Source organism: Miniopterus schreibersii (assembly GCF_964146895.1).
Source record: "Miniopterus schreibersii genome assembly, chromosome: 1".
Lineage (NCBI taxonomy): Eukaryota > Metazoa > Chordata > Mammalia > Chiroptera > Miniopteridae > Miniopterus > Miniopterus schreibersii.
The window spans coordinates 89443889-89463060 of record NC_138101.1 but is presented as its reverse complement, the minus strand read 5'-3'; the positions used below and the strand labels follow the sequence as shown (position 1 = coordinate 89463060).

Here is a 19172-nt window from a genome sequence, read left to right as displayed (position 1 = left end):
TAAAATTTAAATCCCTTAAATCTGTCTGTAGTGTCATAGAGGCTTTTTAATAGTCATGAAACTGAATGGGTCTTTACTCAGATTATTTACAAACAAATTTTCCTGTGTGTTTAATGACACTTAGGTTTATTTTGAACAAAATACCATCAGCAACTTTTATTGTGCTGATTAAAAGTTTCATTTCCAGAATAGCCTGTCTATACTTCTGTCCCCCTCATACAATCTTAGTAACTGTGAAACCATAATTAAATCACAAAAGTAGCCTGTCGCTCTTGTTTTATTGGAAATTTGGTTGAATTTAATATATATATATTTTTTACCAAAAGTTTTGCTAATGAAAATGGGGAAAGAGGAAACACGTTATTTTGACCATGTGTCCTTTATCTTTAATGACAGAATATACTGATCTTTATTCTGTAAAGAACTGAAAATTTTATTGCGATTTAAAAAAAGTAAGTAACTTGGAGAGATGCCAGAATTTTAAGATTATAACTAGATAAATGAGGAAGTATGATATTGAGGATTAATTTATAGATGTGACAGTGTGAACTCGAAAGATATTGAGACAGGATTGTGGCTGAGATTCTTATAACCAGAGCACACATTTTGGAAATTATTTGATTTAACAGTTATTGAGATGATCAGTTGATTAGTCCCATTTCTTGATTCACATAGTTTGGAGAACAGCCATCGAGGTGGACATTCCTGATGTCCAGACTAGCAGTTGTCATCAGCAAGACCTGAGAGTGGTGGGAAGGTGTGCAGGCCCATCTCAGTCCAAGGGTGATTCAGCAGCAGAAAAGCATGAGTTACTGTTTGGTCTTGTATGTGTGTGTGGATGCCTGAGTGTGAATTTGCTAACCATCGCTTACACCCTTTGCTGCCTGAGATTGACGGTACTTTTCTTGTTCAGTGATTTTTTCATTGTCATTTTAAATGCTCTTTGTAAATATTAATATCAAGTGGAGATTACTTAAGAGCTAGTAGAGACTTGCTGGAATGCTAGGAAATGGTCTTCCCTTGACTTGCCACAGACTTCTTCGATGGAGGATTGCTATGTCTAAGTTTTGGCTTTGTTTCTCCCATTTGAAGAGGTGGTAGCCTAACTTACTCCTCAGAAATGTAGGACTTCCCTGGAGCCTGACTTCGTGCATTGTCAGTAGTCAGCCACACATCTGAAATGGTTCAGCTGCAGGGATCACTCATGCTTTTCGAGAGGGTCAGAGTTCTATGTGGCCAGTAATGATGAAACCTTGGACGTGCCTTTACACATGCAAGAACCCTCCTACAAATCTGAAACTTTGGCCATTTTGCTGTTTAAATTTCTGGTGAAGCCATCTCATCTTCATGTCCATGTCCATCTTGCGTGGTCGTCATACCCATGGAATGAGCATGCTGTTCCCCACCTTCCCCAGCCCATCCCACCCCCACTAACTTCCTTTGTATAGCCTAGTGTCTGGCACTCCGTACATTTTTATTCAGTAAATGGATTTTGCTTATTTTAGGAAGGTGCTCTTGCCCTTTCTTTCTTGCTCGTGAATTTCTGAGACCACCACTGGTACACAGTCATGCTAATTCACTAGACCCCTTTACTGTGGCTGATGCCCTAAATTTCTATTCATAAAAGATCTGTCCATTATATTACAACTTTTTAATTTTGTTAATGCTTTTTTTGCAGGGGTTTGGCCCCTCAGAATAAGCCAGAGCTGCAGAAGGTGATGGAAAAAAGAAAACGAGATCAAGTAATAAAGCAGAAGGAAGAAGAAGCACAAAAGAAGAAATCTGACTTGGAAATAGAACTTTTAAAACGGCAGCAGAAGTTGGAGCAGGTACGGGTGGCTGGGATGAAAGTGGTCTTTTTTTATTGAGCCATATTTGACATATACAACATTGTGTAAGTTTAAGGTGTTCAGCATATTGATTTGGTACATTTATGTTGCAATGTGATTGCCGTTGTAGCCTTAGCTGATTCCTCTGTTGCGTCACATAATTATTTCTTCTATGGCTGGGAACAATTAAGATCATTTCTCAGCAAGTTTAAGGTACAGTTTTATTGACTATAATCACTGTACTGTGCATTAGGCCTCCAGGACTTATTTATCTACTAGTTGCAAGTCTGTACCCTTAAACAACATCTCTTATACCCCTACCCCCAGCCCCTGGTGACTACCATTCCACTCTCTGCTTTACAATTTTTTTATTTTAAGATTCCATATATAAGAGATATGATACAGTGTTTGTTTTTCTCTGACTTTTCTCACAAGTTATCTTTTTTGTCCTGAAAACTAAGAATGTTGGAACAAGCAGAATTTACCAGACATGTCAGATGTAAATGCTTATACCATGAAAGGGGAAAATATGAAGTAAAATGTGAGCAAGTGAGATAAAATACTTTAAAGGTAAAGTCCAGAATTCTGTTGAGGACCTAGGAGAGATTCAGAAGGCAAAGCCAAAACCAGGGGCTATCACTGAATTCACAGCAGTGTTGGGAGCGCAAACACTTGAGTGAAAGCTAACTTCACTGAGAGTACAGGGCAGCTGTGTTGATCACAGGATCTTGCCTTGACCTTGATTTTTAGATTCCCATCATCTCTCGGCATTGCTTGTAGTAACAACCCATCAGCTGCTGCTCCTGTGTGGAATTACCCCAGGACACACATACCCACAATTTTTTTTAAATTAATTTTTTTTTAACTGGAGACCAGGAGAGAATTTCTTCCATTGGGAAACAAAGTCACTGGGGACTTTGGAAAGAGGAGTATTTTGAAAAGCCTCTCAGTTTGTAAATAATTTTCCTGTTTCTGAATTTTATTTAGCTTGAACTTGAGAAGCAGAAACTGCAAGAAGAGCAAGAAAACGCCCCAGAGTTTGTGAAGGTTAAAGGCAATCTTAGGAGAACAGGCCAAGAAGTGGCCCAAGCCCAGGAGTCATAGGCCCACGCCTCAGAGTTCGTGCTGAAGCTGTGAGCAGGCTCCTCCTCAACGCTTAATCTCAGGGCAGAAGCCCCTGGGGAGCATCCAGCCAGCAGAGAATTGTTGCTTAAAAAGGATTTGGTCTTGGTTCACCTACGGTCTGGGTGGGTAAATTACCTGTGACAGTTGCAGTTCCTATTCGCCAAACGAAGGACGTTGACCAGCACCTAAGCTGGGATATGGACCTGTGATCAGAGACGTTAAAAACAACAACAAAAGGAAGAGGACACTGGAGTAAATTCTTGAGAATTGCACTACTTGGTTTTCCTCCCCAGCCAAGTTTAGTGGGGCAAGAACCTTTTTCCTTTTAAAACCTAAAGAAAATGTGTTTCATTTTTCCTGTCGTTATCTGTTAGACCATTTAGATCACATAGAAATGCATTTGATCTGTTACAGTCACTATTCATCAATTCTATTTTGAGAACCCAAAATTTTCTTGTTTAATTTTTACTTTCACCCATGTTAGGATTCACACCTGAGAATGTTGATGTTAATGAGCACAGCTAACACCTTTATTGACAACAGTAAGGTGAGAAGGTTTAAAAATATGTAAACAGACACATGTAAACAAAAATATGTTAACACCGTTTTGATCTTGTTTTAATTCCTTTTGGTTATGCTCCATGGTAACATTCCAGTTCAGAGAAGGCACATTCTATAAATCCATTTATTGCTTTGATAACTGTTAGGGTTTTTTTTTTAATTTCTTGCAGAACTAGCCCTTTTGTAGGAAATAATCTCCCCACCCTTTGGAGAATAAAGCTAGTCCACACAACCCAACTTCGGTGTCAGAAGTAGAGGGTCCAGATCTTTGGATTCCTTCTGAGAGCAGTGTGGGGAATGCTCCCGTTGGGAGCCTAGAGAGGAGTTCTTTGAGTATTTTAATGGGAAGCAAATGTAGATTGGTTTCAAGAGGCCTGGTTGGAAGGTTCATAGCAATTGTACATGTTGAATGTTACCCATTTCTTTGTGTGTTTTTTTCCTTGAGAAGAAAGACTGTTTCCCCACTCTCTTAGTTGTGATGATGCTGTTGAACACAATGACCTTAATGACTACTGTACTGCATCTCAGGAAAAGCCAAGGGAAAGGGAGAAGCTGCTCAAAGCGAGGCCCCAGTTACCAATAACAGCAGAGTCCTTAGGCGGAATTATTTTATACTGCTGGTATGGTACATTCGACTTGGGGTGGTCCGGGAGAATTTGTGTGGATTCAGTATGTTCTCCATAGAGACGATTCAGCCAGTAATTTGTACACTGAAGACTCTTCTTAGAATTCCTCTAAAGGCTTATAGAAAGCTGGGTTCCGAGCATCTGAATTCTTAATAAGTGTAGGAAATTGGCTCTCTGCAGGATTGCTTTAGTTCTCATAGTCTACGATTAGGCTCATATTCAGTCCTAATGTGAACAAGATAGAAGTAACTGCAGTGATCATACACTGCTAGTTCAAGAATATGTGGATTATACCTGGAATGGGTTTCTCTCATCAGTGAGTATTATTTGAATAAAATAGGAGGTGCTTAAGATAAGATACTGCTCTGTAACAGTTTGCTTTTGAAGGATGGAATGGTAACTTTTTTTCCATCACTTTTCCTTTTGAGAGAAGAAAGTACATTAACTGATCATTTTGAAAGTACATTTCTGATTGCACACTGACTGGAGTTCTTTCTTTGTGCATGTGGACTAATGATATGATTTGTAAAATGAGGATTTAGGACTGGCCCATATATAGCCTTTAACTGCATGTCAGATCTTTAGATCCTGTGCCCTTGAAGCAATTCTGCCACTTGATAAAGTTCCCAAGGGCCCTAACAGGCTCCTTCAGAAGGACCAATTCTGTTCCTAGAACTTACCTAAAATTCATTCTTCACTGGGAAAAAATAAATTACAAAGTGTTTCCTTCCCAATCTCACTCACAAATTTGCAGAATTATCTGTAGTTAGTAGGACGAGGTCTGGCCAAAAGAAGATTTGTAAATAGCGACTAAACAGTGAAGGTCCACACAGAGAAGCTCTTTGAAGCCACCAGGTCAGCTTAGCTCACAGGCCTGCATTTAAAAAGGCATCAGTCTCCCCCCACGCGTTAATTCTGTATAGTCCAAACCCCTAGGACTCGTGAACATCGAGCAGTTTTGTGCTTCGAGCCACTTTTTGACAAAAATGGCTCCATTTTTCCACTCTGTGATTTTCTTAAACTAGTTCAGTGTTTTATAGTCTCCTAGTAGTAAAGTAGTGTTGCTTTCTAAGCTATAACAGTTGACTTTATTCTTCTACTCTGAAAAATCTTGACTTGTTTGAGTGTATATAATATATATAAAGGGAGCCTTAATGGATTTGTTTTCATAATTTAATATTTTTTGTATTTGCTCTTGTATAATTGTTTTTAACGGAAAGTATTGCAGAATTGAGGGTGGAATTCTTAGAACCAAAGTTATTCTTAATAAAAATCACCACATGCTTGGACCATGCAGCTGTGTTTGTCTGATGTGTTTAAAATAGATGTCTGGAACTGAAGGGGAAGGAGGGGTAGGCTGTGTTCAGTTCAAACATCAGAAGGTGATTCTAGGGTCTCTCTTTCATGACTGTTCTGCTTGGCAGGCTTACACCCAAATCAGTTATGTCCTCTTGCCTTGTGTCAGTCCAGACTGAAAATTTAATATGTCAGATTCACACTAAGGTATTATGCTACACTTTGCATAGAATATATGGCATTTTAGCAGCAGCTGTCAGTTTTGCAGATCAAAGCATTCTGAATTTTAGGTAGCTTGATAGGACAGTGAGAGATACATTTAGGGAACGAATATAACTGGCATGTCTGAAATGTGACCATAAAATTATTTTGTTATGCAGCTAAATTAATGTAATCCTCAAAGAAGTTATTTTTGGAAGCTATACACATGATTTCATTATATTACTTGGTAAATTAGTTTGGAGGTTTCAATCTCTGCTTTTCTAAGCCCAAATGATTAGTCAGCTTGATCACCCAATTCCTAGTATCTTCAGACTCTTTTTTGAACATCAGATCTTCTCAGGAAAGTAAAGATTTGCTTCCTCTAAGATTATATCATGAGTTCTAAAGGCCAGTACAGAAGATGGTTCCAAAAATTATTTGAACAGTAACTGCATCCGTGGAATAACTAGACATTTTCACAAGGTGACAGTTTTCAGGCAGTCCATTTCATTGGACCTCTTTATATGTTTGTTTCTTATAGTAATAGTAATATATTTGAAAGAAGACAGGGCAATTAATGTGTTAGGTAAGGCTTGAAATGCTATAGTACACCTAAATGAAGTATTAGAATATTACTAGCAGGCTTACATTTGCTAGTATAATGAGAAATGAAGTGTTTTCCTTCTGAGGTCTTAGAGTAAATAAAATCTTTATGAGCTACCCTCATAATTAAAATTTCTACTTTTTTTTTCCTCATGAGAAAATGCATTCTGATTATCAATTGGGGATGTTTTGAATGTCTTGTCAGTTGCTCCCAGATTTCCTAGCAAAATGATAGTTGCCAACTACCTTGCCAGTAAAGGGGGCGCTTGGTTATTTATGGAAAGTATGCTGATTGCTACTGGGATATCATTGCTCCCAGACCCATCAAGGTTAGGAAATATATTTATGTGTCTAAGTGTAAATATGTATTCATACATTTGCATTGATATTTATTTTTATATCTCTAGTTACTGAAAATCATTAGTTAACAGCAATATCCCCAATTCTAACTCAATAGCACATTCTAGCTTTCCTCCTTTCTGTATTTGTAGCTCCCTTTTCTAGCAAGGGAAGCCTGGCTGCCACCCCTCCATGTATTTATCTTTTCAGTCATCTCATATGTAACCCATCTGACTTTCTCAGCCACCATGTGTACTCTGGCCTTGCCTGAATTACTCAGATTACTCAGGAAGGAGAGAAGGAAACACCTTGTTTTTTCCTTGAGCATTTAAACATTTATTGTGAATTTAATTAAACTGCCTCAGCTTAAATAACAATTACAGATTTAGTATGCCTGATAGTGTTGAACCTTCCAAACTCCTTAAATAGCACATGAACCATGCTTGAAGTATGAGTGAATACTTTGCAGAGAAATAGAGCCAATAGGAAATAGGTATATAGGAAAGGTATATATAAATATATATATAAAACAAGATTCGAGAAATTGGCTCACTCCATGATGGAGGCTGAGAAGTCCCACGATTTGATCTGTAAGCTGGAAACCCAAGAAAGCAAGTGGTGGAGTTAAATCTGAGTCTGAAGACCTGAGAATCAGGGGAGCTGATAGTGTAAATCCCAGTCTGAGGGCAGGAGACGACCGATGTTCCAGCTTTGTGGTCAGGCAGAGAAAGAGCAAAACATCCCTCTGCCTTTTTTTCCTATTAGGCCCTCAACTGATTGAATGATATTCACCCACATTAGAGAGAGCCATCTACTGAGACCACCAATCAATTCAAATGCCATTCTCATTTGCAAACACCATCCAGACACACCCAGATACAATGTTTAATCTGGGTACCCTGTGGCCTAGTCAAGTCGACATATAAAATTAATGCAATTGAATACAGTGATAAACACATTTAAAAAAATAAGTCTGTTTTAAAATGTTCAATAATTTTTTACATTAAAAATACTTTACACAATGGAATACTATGCAGCTTAAAAAAGAAGGATCTATTACCATTTGAGACAGCATGTAGGGACCTGGAGATGATTATGCTAAGTGGAATAAGCCAGTCAGAGAAAGACAAATACCACATGACCTCATTCATATTCGGAATCTAATGAATACAATAAACTGATGAATAAAATAGGACAAGAAGCATGGAAACATGGGACAGACTGAGGGATCTCAGAGGGAAAGGGGGAGGGTGGTCGGAAGAGATTAACCAAAGAACTTGTATGCATATATGCATAACCCAGGGACACAGACAATAGTGTGGTGAAGGCCTGGGGTGGGGCTGGAACAGGGTGGTGGGAGGCAAGGGAGGAAGAAAGGGAAGACATCTGTAATACTCTCAACAATAAAGATAAAAAAATAAATACTTCTCTACAATGATGGCCATATATATTACCATAATATCTCCCTAGGGATTCAGTTATACTTTATTGTGTTTCCTGGGCTTATAGTAATCTTACTGAGCTTTAAAAAAAAATAGAGTACTTAGACTAACTGAGAGAACATAATCTGGTAATCTGGGTTGTTGCCTGATTCTTAATTAGGGCGTGAAGCCTGGGTGAACTGTCCAAGCTGATTCACTCATGAGTCACAAGCCCTGGAAAAGTCCTTTTCTGGGGGGGGGGGGGGGAGGAAGGGAGGAGAGGTAAGTCCTTTTAAAATTAACTCTTGCTTGCTTTGTCATGGGTTTTTTGATATCTTGCCATTTATATTACTTTAATTTTTTGAAACTTGGTGCAATTCCCAGAAATTAAATTTGCTTTGATTTTGCACAGCCAGCATCGCCTCATTGTCTTTCCTTTATAATATATTGGTCATCGCTTCTTGGCCTTTTGGCTAAGATCAAGTATAATATATTGGTCTTGTCCATTAGCATTATTGGAAACAGGTATGCCTTATCAATATCCTGCATAATTAGTAGGATCACATTGAGATTTTATCTACTAAGTCATCAAGTTTGTATGGTGAACTCTTAAGTTTGAGACATTGGCTATTTATTATCCTGGACATACTGTTGGGTCTTTTTAAATTTGTTATCATTATTGATCAACTGGACTCCTTTCCTACTTGGTTATTATATGTGACCACTTATAGTGATTAGTCTTCTTGTATTATAGTTTCTAGTTTATCTTTCAGATTCCCTGTGTTTCTTCTTTCCTATCTACAAGCTAGAAATCAGATACACCCATAACTTACAAAAATGTGTATTTTTTTTAATTTTTAATTTTTATTTTTGTTTAAAATATTACAGATGTCCCTTTTTCTCCCCAATGATCTGTTCCACCCCGTCCCACCCCCCTCCCCAGTCCCTCTCCCAACCATTATCCATGTCCTTGGGTTGTGCATATGTGCATATAAATTCTTTGGTTACTCTCTCTCCCTCTACCCACCCACCCTCCTCCATCCCTCTGACATTCGTCAGTCTCATCTATGCTTCCATGTCATTGAATCTATTCTGTTTATCAGTTTATTAAGTTCTTTAGATTCCACGTATAAGCAAGATCATGTGATGTTTGTCTTTCTCTGCCTGGCCTATTTCACTTAGCATAATATTCTCCAGGTCCATCCATACTGTCCCAAAGGGTACGAGATTCTTCTTCTTTACAGCTGCATAGTATTCCACAGTGCATATATCCCACAGCTTTTTTATCCACTCATCTACTGATGGGCACTTGGGCTATTTCCAGATCTTATTCATTGTAAACTGTGCTGCTATGAACATCGGGGTACATATATTCTTTCTGATTAGTGTTTCAGGATTTTTAGGATACCTTCCTAGGAGTGGAATCACTGGGTCAAAAGGCAACTCCATTTTTAATTTTTTGAGGAACCTCCATACTGTTTTCCATAGTGGCTGCACCAGTCTGCATTCCCACCAGCAGTGGACTAGGGTCCCCTTTCTCCACACCCTCGCCAGCACATGTCGTTTGTTGATTTGTTGATGGCAGCCATTCTGACAGGTGTGAAATGATACCTCATTGTGGTTTTAATTTGCATCTCTCTGATGATTGGGAATGTTGAGCATTTTCTCATGTGTCTCTTGGCCATCTGTGTGTCCTCTTTGGAGAAGTGTCCATTCAGATCTTTTCCCATTTCTTAAATGGGTTGTTTGTCTTCCTCTTGCTGAGTAGTATGAGTTCTTTGTACACTTTGGAAATTAGCCCCTTATCAGATTCATCCTTGGCAAATATGTTTTCCCAGACCATGGGGTTCCTTTGTATTTTGAGGCTGTTTTCTTTTGCTGTGCAGAAGTTTTTTAGTTTGATGTAGTCCCATATGTTTATTTTTTCTTTTGTTTCTCTTGCCCTAGGAGATGTAGCTGTGAAAATTCCACAACCTGGGATGTCTGTGACTTTACTGCCTATGTTTCCTTCCAGGATTTTTATGGTTTCATGACTTACATTTAAGTTTTTTATCCATTTTGAGTTTATTTTTGTGTATGGTGAAAGTTGGTGGTCTAGTTTCACTTTTTTGCATGTATCTGTCCAATTTTCCCAGCACCACTTATTGAAGAGACTGTCTTTACTCCATTGTATGCTCTTGCCTTCTTTGTCAAATATTAACAGACCATAATGGTGTGGGTTTATTTCTGGGGTCTCTGTTCTGTTCCATTGATCTGTATGCCTGTTGTTTTACCAATACCAGGCTGTTTTGATTACAATGGCTTTGTAATACAGTTTGAAGTCCATTAATGTGATCCCTCCCACTCTGTTCTTTTTTCTCAAGATGGCTGCAGCTATTCGGGGTCTTTTTTGGTTCCATATAAATTTTCGAAATGTTTGTTCTAGATCTGTGAAATATGCTGTTGGTATTTTAATAGGAATTGCATTGAACTTATAAATTGCTTTGGGTCGTACGGACATTTTAATGATATTAATTCTTCCAATCCATGAGCATGGTATATTCTTCCACTTGTTTAAATCTTCCTCTATTTCTTTTTTCAGTGTCCTGTAGTTTTCTGAGTACAGGTCTGTTACATCCTTGGTTAAGTTTATTCCTAAGTATCTTAATTTTTTAGTTGCAATGGTAAATGGTATTGCTTTTTTAGTTTCTCTCTCTGAAGGTTCATCGTTGGTGTATAAGAATGCCATTGATTTCCCGATGTTGATTTTGTAGACAGCTACCTTGCCAAATTCGTTTATCAAATCTAGTAGTACTTTGATGGAGTCTTTAGGGAATGTGTATACCTAGTGGAACAAGCTAACTACCCTCATATACAAATATTCCCTCAAACATATACTGTAATCATCCTTATTTTGTATTACAATTCCTTTTTCTCTCATATCATGTATCTATGGCCTTTTGTATATTCAATTTAAAATTTTTATCTTTTTTAGATGCCCAAAATATTAAAACTTGGCTAGTGGAAACTTTTTAAGCTTATTCCTTTGTTTTTATTTTTTGAGTTTTATAAAATGTTGCTTCTCACAGTTACGAAGCATCCTTATTTTGTTACAACAGTAGGATGTTTCAGGCCATCCTGATTTTTTTTTTCCTGGAAAGGTTCAGGCTGTGCGCCTCTCAAGGAGTAGTGGTTCCTCTTGATGGAGGAGAGAAATAGAGGCCAAGACCTGGCATGAGGTGCACTAGAGTTGCTGGTGGGCAAAAGTGCTCCTGCACTTTGAGTAGTGATATAGCTAAAGGGCATGAAGTTACCCTGGGTTTTCCAGTTTAATCCCTGATGTGGCTCTAATATTTCTTATAGTATGAGCCTCATTGAACTAGAAACATTTTCATTATACTTACAAAGATTTTTCTGAGAGATTTTCTTTTAAAATAGGAATTATGAAAGGAGACTTACCTGACCAGATTCCAAAACACACTTCCAAGAATTGCAATTTAACTAGGTTGGTGTTGGCCCAGAGTAGACAAATAGATCAATAGAATGGAATAAAGTCCAGAAAGAGTCATTTACATACTGAAATTTATGATTAAGGAGGAATTTTATTTCAAATTAGTTACAAAAGGATAAACAATTCAATAAAGGTTTTGGGGCCATTAGAACCAAACAAATATTTCTCTATTTTACACCATATGTGATACTAATTTCCGTATTTATGAAAGTGTTCAGCATGAAAATAAAACTATAGAAGTATTAGAATAAAATATAAGGGAATATTTTTTATAATCCTGGGAGTGGGAGAGGCTTTTCTAAACAAGACATCTAACCCAAAATCTATAATGAAGAAAACTAACAGATTTACTGGTGGAAATAAAACTTTTTTTGGTATAAAAAAAGGTCAAAACACAAGTAACAGACTAAGGTATACTACTTATATGGCAGCAAATAAATAATGCCTACATTACACACAGAATATCAAACCAGTAAAAAATGACCAAATATATAACAGGCAGTTCACAGAAAAAGAAATACAAATGGCCTATCAATACATGAAGAGATGCTCAATGTCACTAGTGTCAGGAAAAATGCAACTTTAAACAATGAGGTAATTTGACAGAAATATTCACAAAGTAAAAATTAAATAGATTGATAATTGTTATTGTTGGTGAGAAACAGTACTCTTATGTGCACACTGTCGGTGGGAGTACAAATTGGTACAGTTCATTTTAAAACACATATCTTTACATTCACAAGGATGGAGATAATAAAAAAGACAACAGGTGTTGACTGGGATGCTGGTCATAATGTAAAATGGTGCAGCCACTTTGGAAAAGTCTGGCAGTTTCTCAGAAAGTCAAACACAGATCTATCATACGTCTCAGCAGTTATACTCTTAAGTATATACCCAAGAGAAATGAAAACATACATCCACACAAAGTCTTCCACACAAATGTTCATGGAAGCATTATTCACAATAGCTAAGCAGTGGAAATAGCTCAAATGTGTGTCAACTGGTGAATGGATAAGCAAATGTGGTATATCCATGCAATGGAATATTATTTGGCCATAAAAAGGAATGAAGTACCGATACATTCTACAACATCAATAAACCTGAAAAACATTATGCTCAGTGAAAGAAGGCAAACACAAATGGTGACACAGTGTATGGTTACATTTACATGCGATGTCCAGAATCAATAAAACTGTAAGGACAGAAGATAGATTGGTGGTTGCCTAGAGATTTGGTGGGATGGGGAGTGACAGCAAATGGGCATGAGATTTCTTTTTGGGGATGATGGAAACAATTTAAAATAAAATTGTGGTGATGGTTACACAACTCTTATACTAACAACCATATTAGTATAAAAATACACCAATACCCACTTAAAATGGGTAAGTTTTATGGTATTTGAGTTATACTTCAATAAAGCTTTTAAAATGCACATATCCTCTGATACACAATTGCATCTCTAGGAATTTGGACTTCAGGAACTTTTATGTGCACAGAGATTGTTCTCCAAAGATATATAGTTGCAGCATTTCTCATAATTCTCTTGGAAACAGCCCACCTAGTATTTTACTAGACTAAGTATAATACATTCCTATTCCCTATTGGACCACAGTGCATGTCTATAAAAATAAGGTTATTATTATATTATTCCACATACACAGAAATAAGACTTTGAAGCTATACCACCACATAAACAAGAAAGCTGCAGCCCTGGCTGGTGTGACTCAGTAGTAGGGCTTCGGCCCGCTCACCAAAGGGTCGCGGGTTCTATTCCCCACATGTACATGGGTAGCAGGTTTGATCTCTGGCCTCAATTGAGGTGCATGGGGGAGGCAACCGATTAATGAGTCTCACATAGATGTTTCTCTCTCTCTTTCCCCATCCCTCCCTTCCACTCTCTCTAAAAATAAATAAATAAATGAAAACTGCAGAACGAGACACATAGTATAATCTCATTTACATGAAAAAAATTATAAGTACATGTATACATACTTCTATATAAATGCTTACAAATGGGACTGGAAGTTTATTTATTATGTCAACAGTGGGAAAGGAAAGGAGTTGGGGTTAGAAATAAAGAGGGGCATCTGTGTTTAATCTGCATATTTTTACATTTAAAAATTTTGTACAATAAGGATGTGTTCTTGAAGCACGTATTTAAAAGGGCATAAGAAGCAAAGAAAAGCTTGGAAAATATGCATGCTTCATACAAAATTATTTCTTAAAATGTAAATGCTATTTCATAACTGTGTGAAGAGCGCACATGTGGTGAGAAGTTACAACACAATGATTTTAATGTTCTCAAACAACGAAGTAAAAGTGAATCTCTTTTGGGAAACCAACAAGAATCCAGTTTTAAGCACACAGACCTGTAAACGATGGAGGGTCACGGAGTAAAGGGGCCCGTGAAGGAACAAAGAGAAGCGTAGGCTCCAGGATGGCAGTGGGAAACTTTCGATGCTTTGTCGACCCCCTAATGATGGAACAGAGACCTAAGCTGGGGTTCCTCATAAGGGATCCAATTGTACGCTTCACCATGAAAACAACTCTGCTGTTTAGATGTGTCCTCTGCTGCTGAAATTTAAGGTAATGTGGTTACAGATTGGTTTTTCCTTTGTTGTTTTTGTTGGGCGAGATCAAGGTGACTGGAGACGTGAGGAAATGCAGCTCAGTGATGAACCCCTGGGCCCTGGGCTCCTGGGGGATCTCTGGGTCAGCCAAAGAGGCTGCCTCAGAGCTGTGTTCGCAGCAGAGAACACCGGCGGCAGTGTCGTCTGTTCCGACTGCACTGTTGAAGCCGGAGGTGCGCCCACACGGCACCTCCTCGGTCACTGGCCCGCAGTGCTTTATTCACTCACAAGCTTCCAGGAAACCACTGCCCCTGTGTCAGCCGGATGCCAGGTGCCAGCAGAGAGAAGCGGCATGACTGAGACATCTGCTAACCAGGAGGGTGAAATCGTACCCAACCAACTGTGAGCCAGAGTCAGAGTATGATCCTGGGTAGCTTCTTTGGGGCTGAGAGCCACTCTAGGGCCACAGCCAGGACAAAATTTACCATGTAAACTCAAATGGGCAAAGGCAATTTTCTGGCTACTGTAAGTTTGATGAGTCAGTGCTTTGTTATCTGCAGAGGGTTCTCCCCGTGTGGGCTCATTCTCTCCATTCCTGTTTCCTTCCTCAGTGATTTCTGTGTTTTTCAAAGGTAAGCAGCCAGATCAGTCAACTAAAATTACTTATGGAATATAGCCCTTGAGGTGTTTATAATCTTGTTCTGAGATAAGAAGTTGCATATGGTGGAATAAATAATAACAAGCATTAAATTAAATAAAATGCCACACGAACACGTAGGAGCCACAGGAGCAAATTAAGGCAAGAAATAAACACACTAAATCAAACGGTTGAATTGCTGCATGTAGATGCTCACAGAAATGTTCTCTGAGGGAGGCAGTGGAAATTAACAGTCAAATGATGTTTTAAATTAAATGGGTCTCGCAGCCTTAATCTTCCTCATTGTTTCACAGACTCTTCTCCAGGAAATATGACTGGACAGTTGAAGACCCAGGTCCTTATGAGTATCAGCAGTAGGCGAGTGGAGTGCAGTGAGGAGGAGGCAGGAAAAGAGCCCACAGCCTCTCCCCCGCGGACAGCAGTGTTGCCAGGTAATGTCTGTGCTTGTTTATTTCCAGAGAACTTCCTGAGGTGCTTGAGGTTGGGATGTGGTGAGTTTAGATTCTCTTCCTAGCGTGAGCTGAAAGAATGATGTGGTTTGCTGTGGCATAATTAATAACAGCCAAGTGGCAGGCCATCTCCGTGTAGCTGTCTATAGTTGGTGCACAAGAAGGAACGGGGTTCTGGGGAGGCATGCATTTTGTGTTCAGGCCATGGGTTCATTTTTATCTCAACCCCCAGTGCTGGGGACACAATGTTGAGCAAAATCACATCAGTTCCTGCCTTTTTGGAACTTAACATCATCTAGTTAGCAGACAAATATTTTTGAAAGAACTACAGCCATGAATGGAAAATGACAGCCCTGGTGAGTGCCGCAAAGCCCCCAAAGAAGCAAAAGCCTGGCAGTGAGCGTGGGCAGGTCACTGTGAGCAAATCAGCCAATTAGAAATGACTAGACACAGAAAAATCATGGAAAAGTCCTTCTAGCACAGCACAGCTGCCCTTTCTCTTCCATATTCTGTTTTTCAGGCAAGGGAACCTGTAATCAAGACTTGGATGACCCCAGGTGTAGGCTATTTATTTACTCTTACTGATAAGCAATTAGCCTTAAAAATAAGTCCCCTCTACCCTCATTCGCAACACAACTCATTAGCTTTGCTTCCCTCGCTACCTTTTCTTTCTCCCTCCTTCTTACATAGTGAAAGAAAGAAAAAAAAAGATATCTTAAGGGCTGATGATAAATTATTTAACCAGGCGAGTTCTTTTTTGCAAACCTGTGACCCTGAGGCTCAAGTGAATCAGCTTTTGGTGCTGGTGGCCACTGCTCTTCCATCTTACTTCCTACTGTGTCCTGTTTCTTGCACAAGGCCTTGAGGAATGTTGCCTGCGTCGGGTTGATCCGAGCTGTGCTGGCCCTTTCTGCAGTGCTGCAGGGTTTTCTCCCGGCCTCATTTTACACATGAGGGCTTTTGACCCTGAGTGTGCTTTCTCGCACCTCCTCTGGTCTACTGTGGAGCAGTGCGCGAGGCCCAGTGAGGGAGCGGAGGGGTGGGGGACGCCGTCCAGGCAGTGAGGTAGCAGGAACCAGGAGAGACCCATTCTTCCCTGAGCCCACCCTCTTCTCTCCTAGGGCGTGCCCCACTTGATTTGGTGTCAACTACCATTTACTGAGAACCGACTGTGTGTGCTAGTCAGCGTGAAGATGAAATGCGAGCGGGACAGAGACCCCATTCTGGAGCTCATACTCCTTGGAGGCCCTATAAGTAAACAGTGTCCTCACCGTTCAGGGAGCCTTTGTATGTGGACCTTGACAAAGGTGGATATGGAAAGTGTTGTAGGAGCCACTTGTAGTGCAATTTATACTTTCCTAAGAGAATGTAAGGACAGTTCAAATGCAGGTGTTACGAGGATGTTCCACAGTCTTGTCTGTGTCACCAAATGAACATACCCAAATACACACTGTTTGTACATACACAAACACGTTGTTTGTATGCATAAAAGTAAAGTATAGGAGAGCCAGAGGCGACAGCCAATTCCTGGGGAGACATGGCATTTATCTGTTACTGCTTGGCAGAGACCCCTTGATACTCTCTCAGGCCCTGGGAACAGGCAGGGCAATACCTTTTGGCTTGGGAAGGGAGGAGACAAGGCCAGGCCAAGAGTAGTCAGGCTTAGGGACACCAAGCAGGAGCCCTGAGGAACCTGGACGAGCAGCTGGGTAGGGATGGACCGTGTGGGCGTAAAGGCATGTGGAGGTGGAAGGCTGGCAAGTTGGCATTTGGGGCAGAATGCCTGGCACAGAGTAGATGCTCAATAAATACTTGCCATTAAATGACAGCTCCTGGAGTCCTGGCTGGGTGGCTCAGTTGGTTGGAGCATCGTCCCATACACCCAAAGGTTGCAGGTTCGATTCCCTGTCGGGCACATACATAGGCTGCAGGTTCGATCCCCAATTGGGGCCGGTACAGGAGGCAACAAATTGATGTTTCTCTCTCACATCAGTGTTTCTCTCTCTTTCCCTTCCTCTGCCTCTCAAATCAGTGAAAATTATTTGTCAGTGAAGATTAAAAAACAAAAAGACAGATTCTGGAAAGAGGGATCTTGGGCACTGGCAGGCGTGGGCTGTCCCCAGTGTGCGCAGGGCTGGCCCAGGTCAGCTGAAGTCAGGGAACAGGAAGGAAGGCGGAAGGGAGGTGTTGCCAGCCCATTCCAAGGCCAGAGGAAGCCTGTTCCTACCACACCTTCCTAACTCGGAAAACCCCTAATTAAGAGGCTTCTAGGAATCAAGGCTTCCCCCGGGATGTCTTTAGTGAGAGGCAAGGCTGTCAAGTGAAACCTCTTTTCATGCCCACTCTGGCAACAGGAAGGTTGGTAAGGTTGTCTTCTGCAAGTAGGGATTTGATGCTTTTTTTCTGGGAGATTTTAATCTACAGTATTGAGTGGTTGTGAGGCATAAATAAAATAATAAATTCAAGTCCTAGTTTAGGGCCTGGTCTATGCAGAACCCTCAAGAGAGGGGTGTGGTTGCTGCTGTTACTGTCCTTAAAATGATGCAAGATGCTGCCATCTAGTGTGCATCAGCAGAACTTTTTTACTCTTTAATTAGAATTGAAATTCATTCCTTATTATTGGTATTTATACTTTGTTGGTCTATGAATTTTTTTCTTAGGATGTTAATCTTCTGTTCTTGGTTTAGGTCAACTAATGTAAAGCAAACCCATCAGTTTGATAGGACGGGTTCCTGCACAAAGAGTGAAAAGTCCTCTTTTCTAGTCCCAGGGATGCCTCCTACTATGGGGGTGAGGTGGGGTGAGCTAGTCACCGAGCCTCCTGATGTTAACTTTTCCTCATCTGTGAAATGGGCCAACCATCCTTCTCCTACCCACAGCCAAGTGGTGTAAGAGTGGCAGTTTCACCCGTTCATTCATCATTCATTCACCTGGTGATAGGTAGTGAAGCTGGCTGTGCTCTGGCACTGGACCCCAGGGGAGTAAGGAAGGCAGGGTGCTGCCATCAGGGAGCTGGCGTTCTGCAGATGAAATAGACACACACACACAATGCACACACCATTAAACCTTTCCTCACACTAACAGGAGGCTCTCTTCCTCCCTTCTCTCTGCTTCCAGACTTTCTCCTGTTAGAATACTGCCAGTTCCTTCCTGAAACAGGTCTCAGCATGTTACTGTCTTGCCCAGAAACCTCCCTTGTCAATATAATAAAATTCAGTTTATCTGTCATGGGGGCTCTTGCCCTAATCACACTGGCCAGCTTCGTCAGGCTACTTACAGTTTTTGAAATAGTAGCAGGTAGACTTTACCATGTGTCAGGTATTTTGCCAAGTGCTGTATCTGTTATTCCACCAACAACCCCAAAGCTATGCCCTATTATTAGCCTCTCTTTTTCTATGAGGAATCTGAAGCAGAAAGATGCAAAGAACATACCTAATAGACTAGCAAACAGCAGCACTGCAACTCACATTCCGATCCACTTGGCAGCAGAGCACACACCATTAGCCACTAGGTCACATGGCCACATTGCTTTCTGCTTCTGCCGTTCCACTGCCGCCTGTTGAAATCTCACCCCTTGCTCATGACCCAGCTCAAGTGTCCTGACCACCAGGCTGCTGCTAACATCCATATTGCTCCTGCTCTACTTCCCCAGCCCTAGAAGAGTCACAGCATGAGTCATGCCATGTCATGCATGATAGAGATGGTGCGCATGTTTGTCTCCCGGACACAGTGCAGGAGGCCTCGTAAACATTTGCAACTGTCTGAACCAAATGAAGGTTTGCTGAATTGTAGTAAATGAACAGCAAAGGAGAAAGCGCTCTGTAAACTGTAAAACATAAGCCAGCAGATGCTTTAAAAAATAAATAAATAAATAAACAAACAAATAAATAAATAATAAATAAAATTTCTTTATAAAGTGTGAACGGATTTAGAATATGAAATTTCACTTGTGCCTGAGCATTGTCTCCTTTTTAATTTTAGTCTACTTTCCATATCAACTAAAA

General features: G+C 40.1%; 1 protein-coding gene across 2 annotated transcripts in view; it reads left to right on the top strand.

Annotated features, from left to right (window-relative positions):
* The window catches only part of FAM107B (family with sequence similarity 107 member B), a gene marked incomplete at its 5' end in the record, with an annotated part of 193832 nt that extends 188397 nt beyond the window's left edge, over positions 1-5435 (top strand). For both annotated transcript variants that reach the window (XM_081154253.1, XM_081154254.1), the window contains 2 exons: positions 1679-1829; positions 2817-5435. In XM_081154253.1, coding sequence (XP_081010379.1) covers positions 1679-1829; positions 2817-2933 — 268 coding nt within the window. In that variant the 3' untranslated portion in view covers positions 2934-5435. The remainder of the gene's footprint in view (positions 1-1678; positions 1830-2816) is intronic.
* Between the last annotated feature and the right edge of the window lie 13737 nt (positions 5436-19172).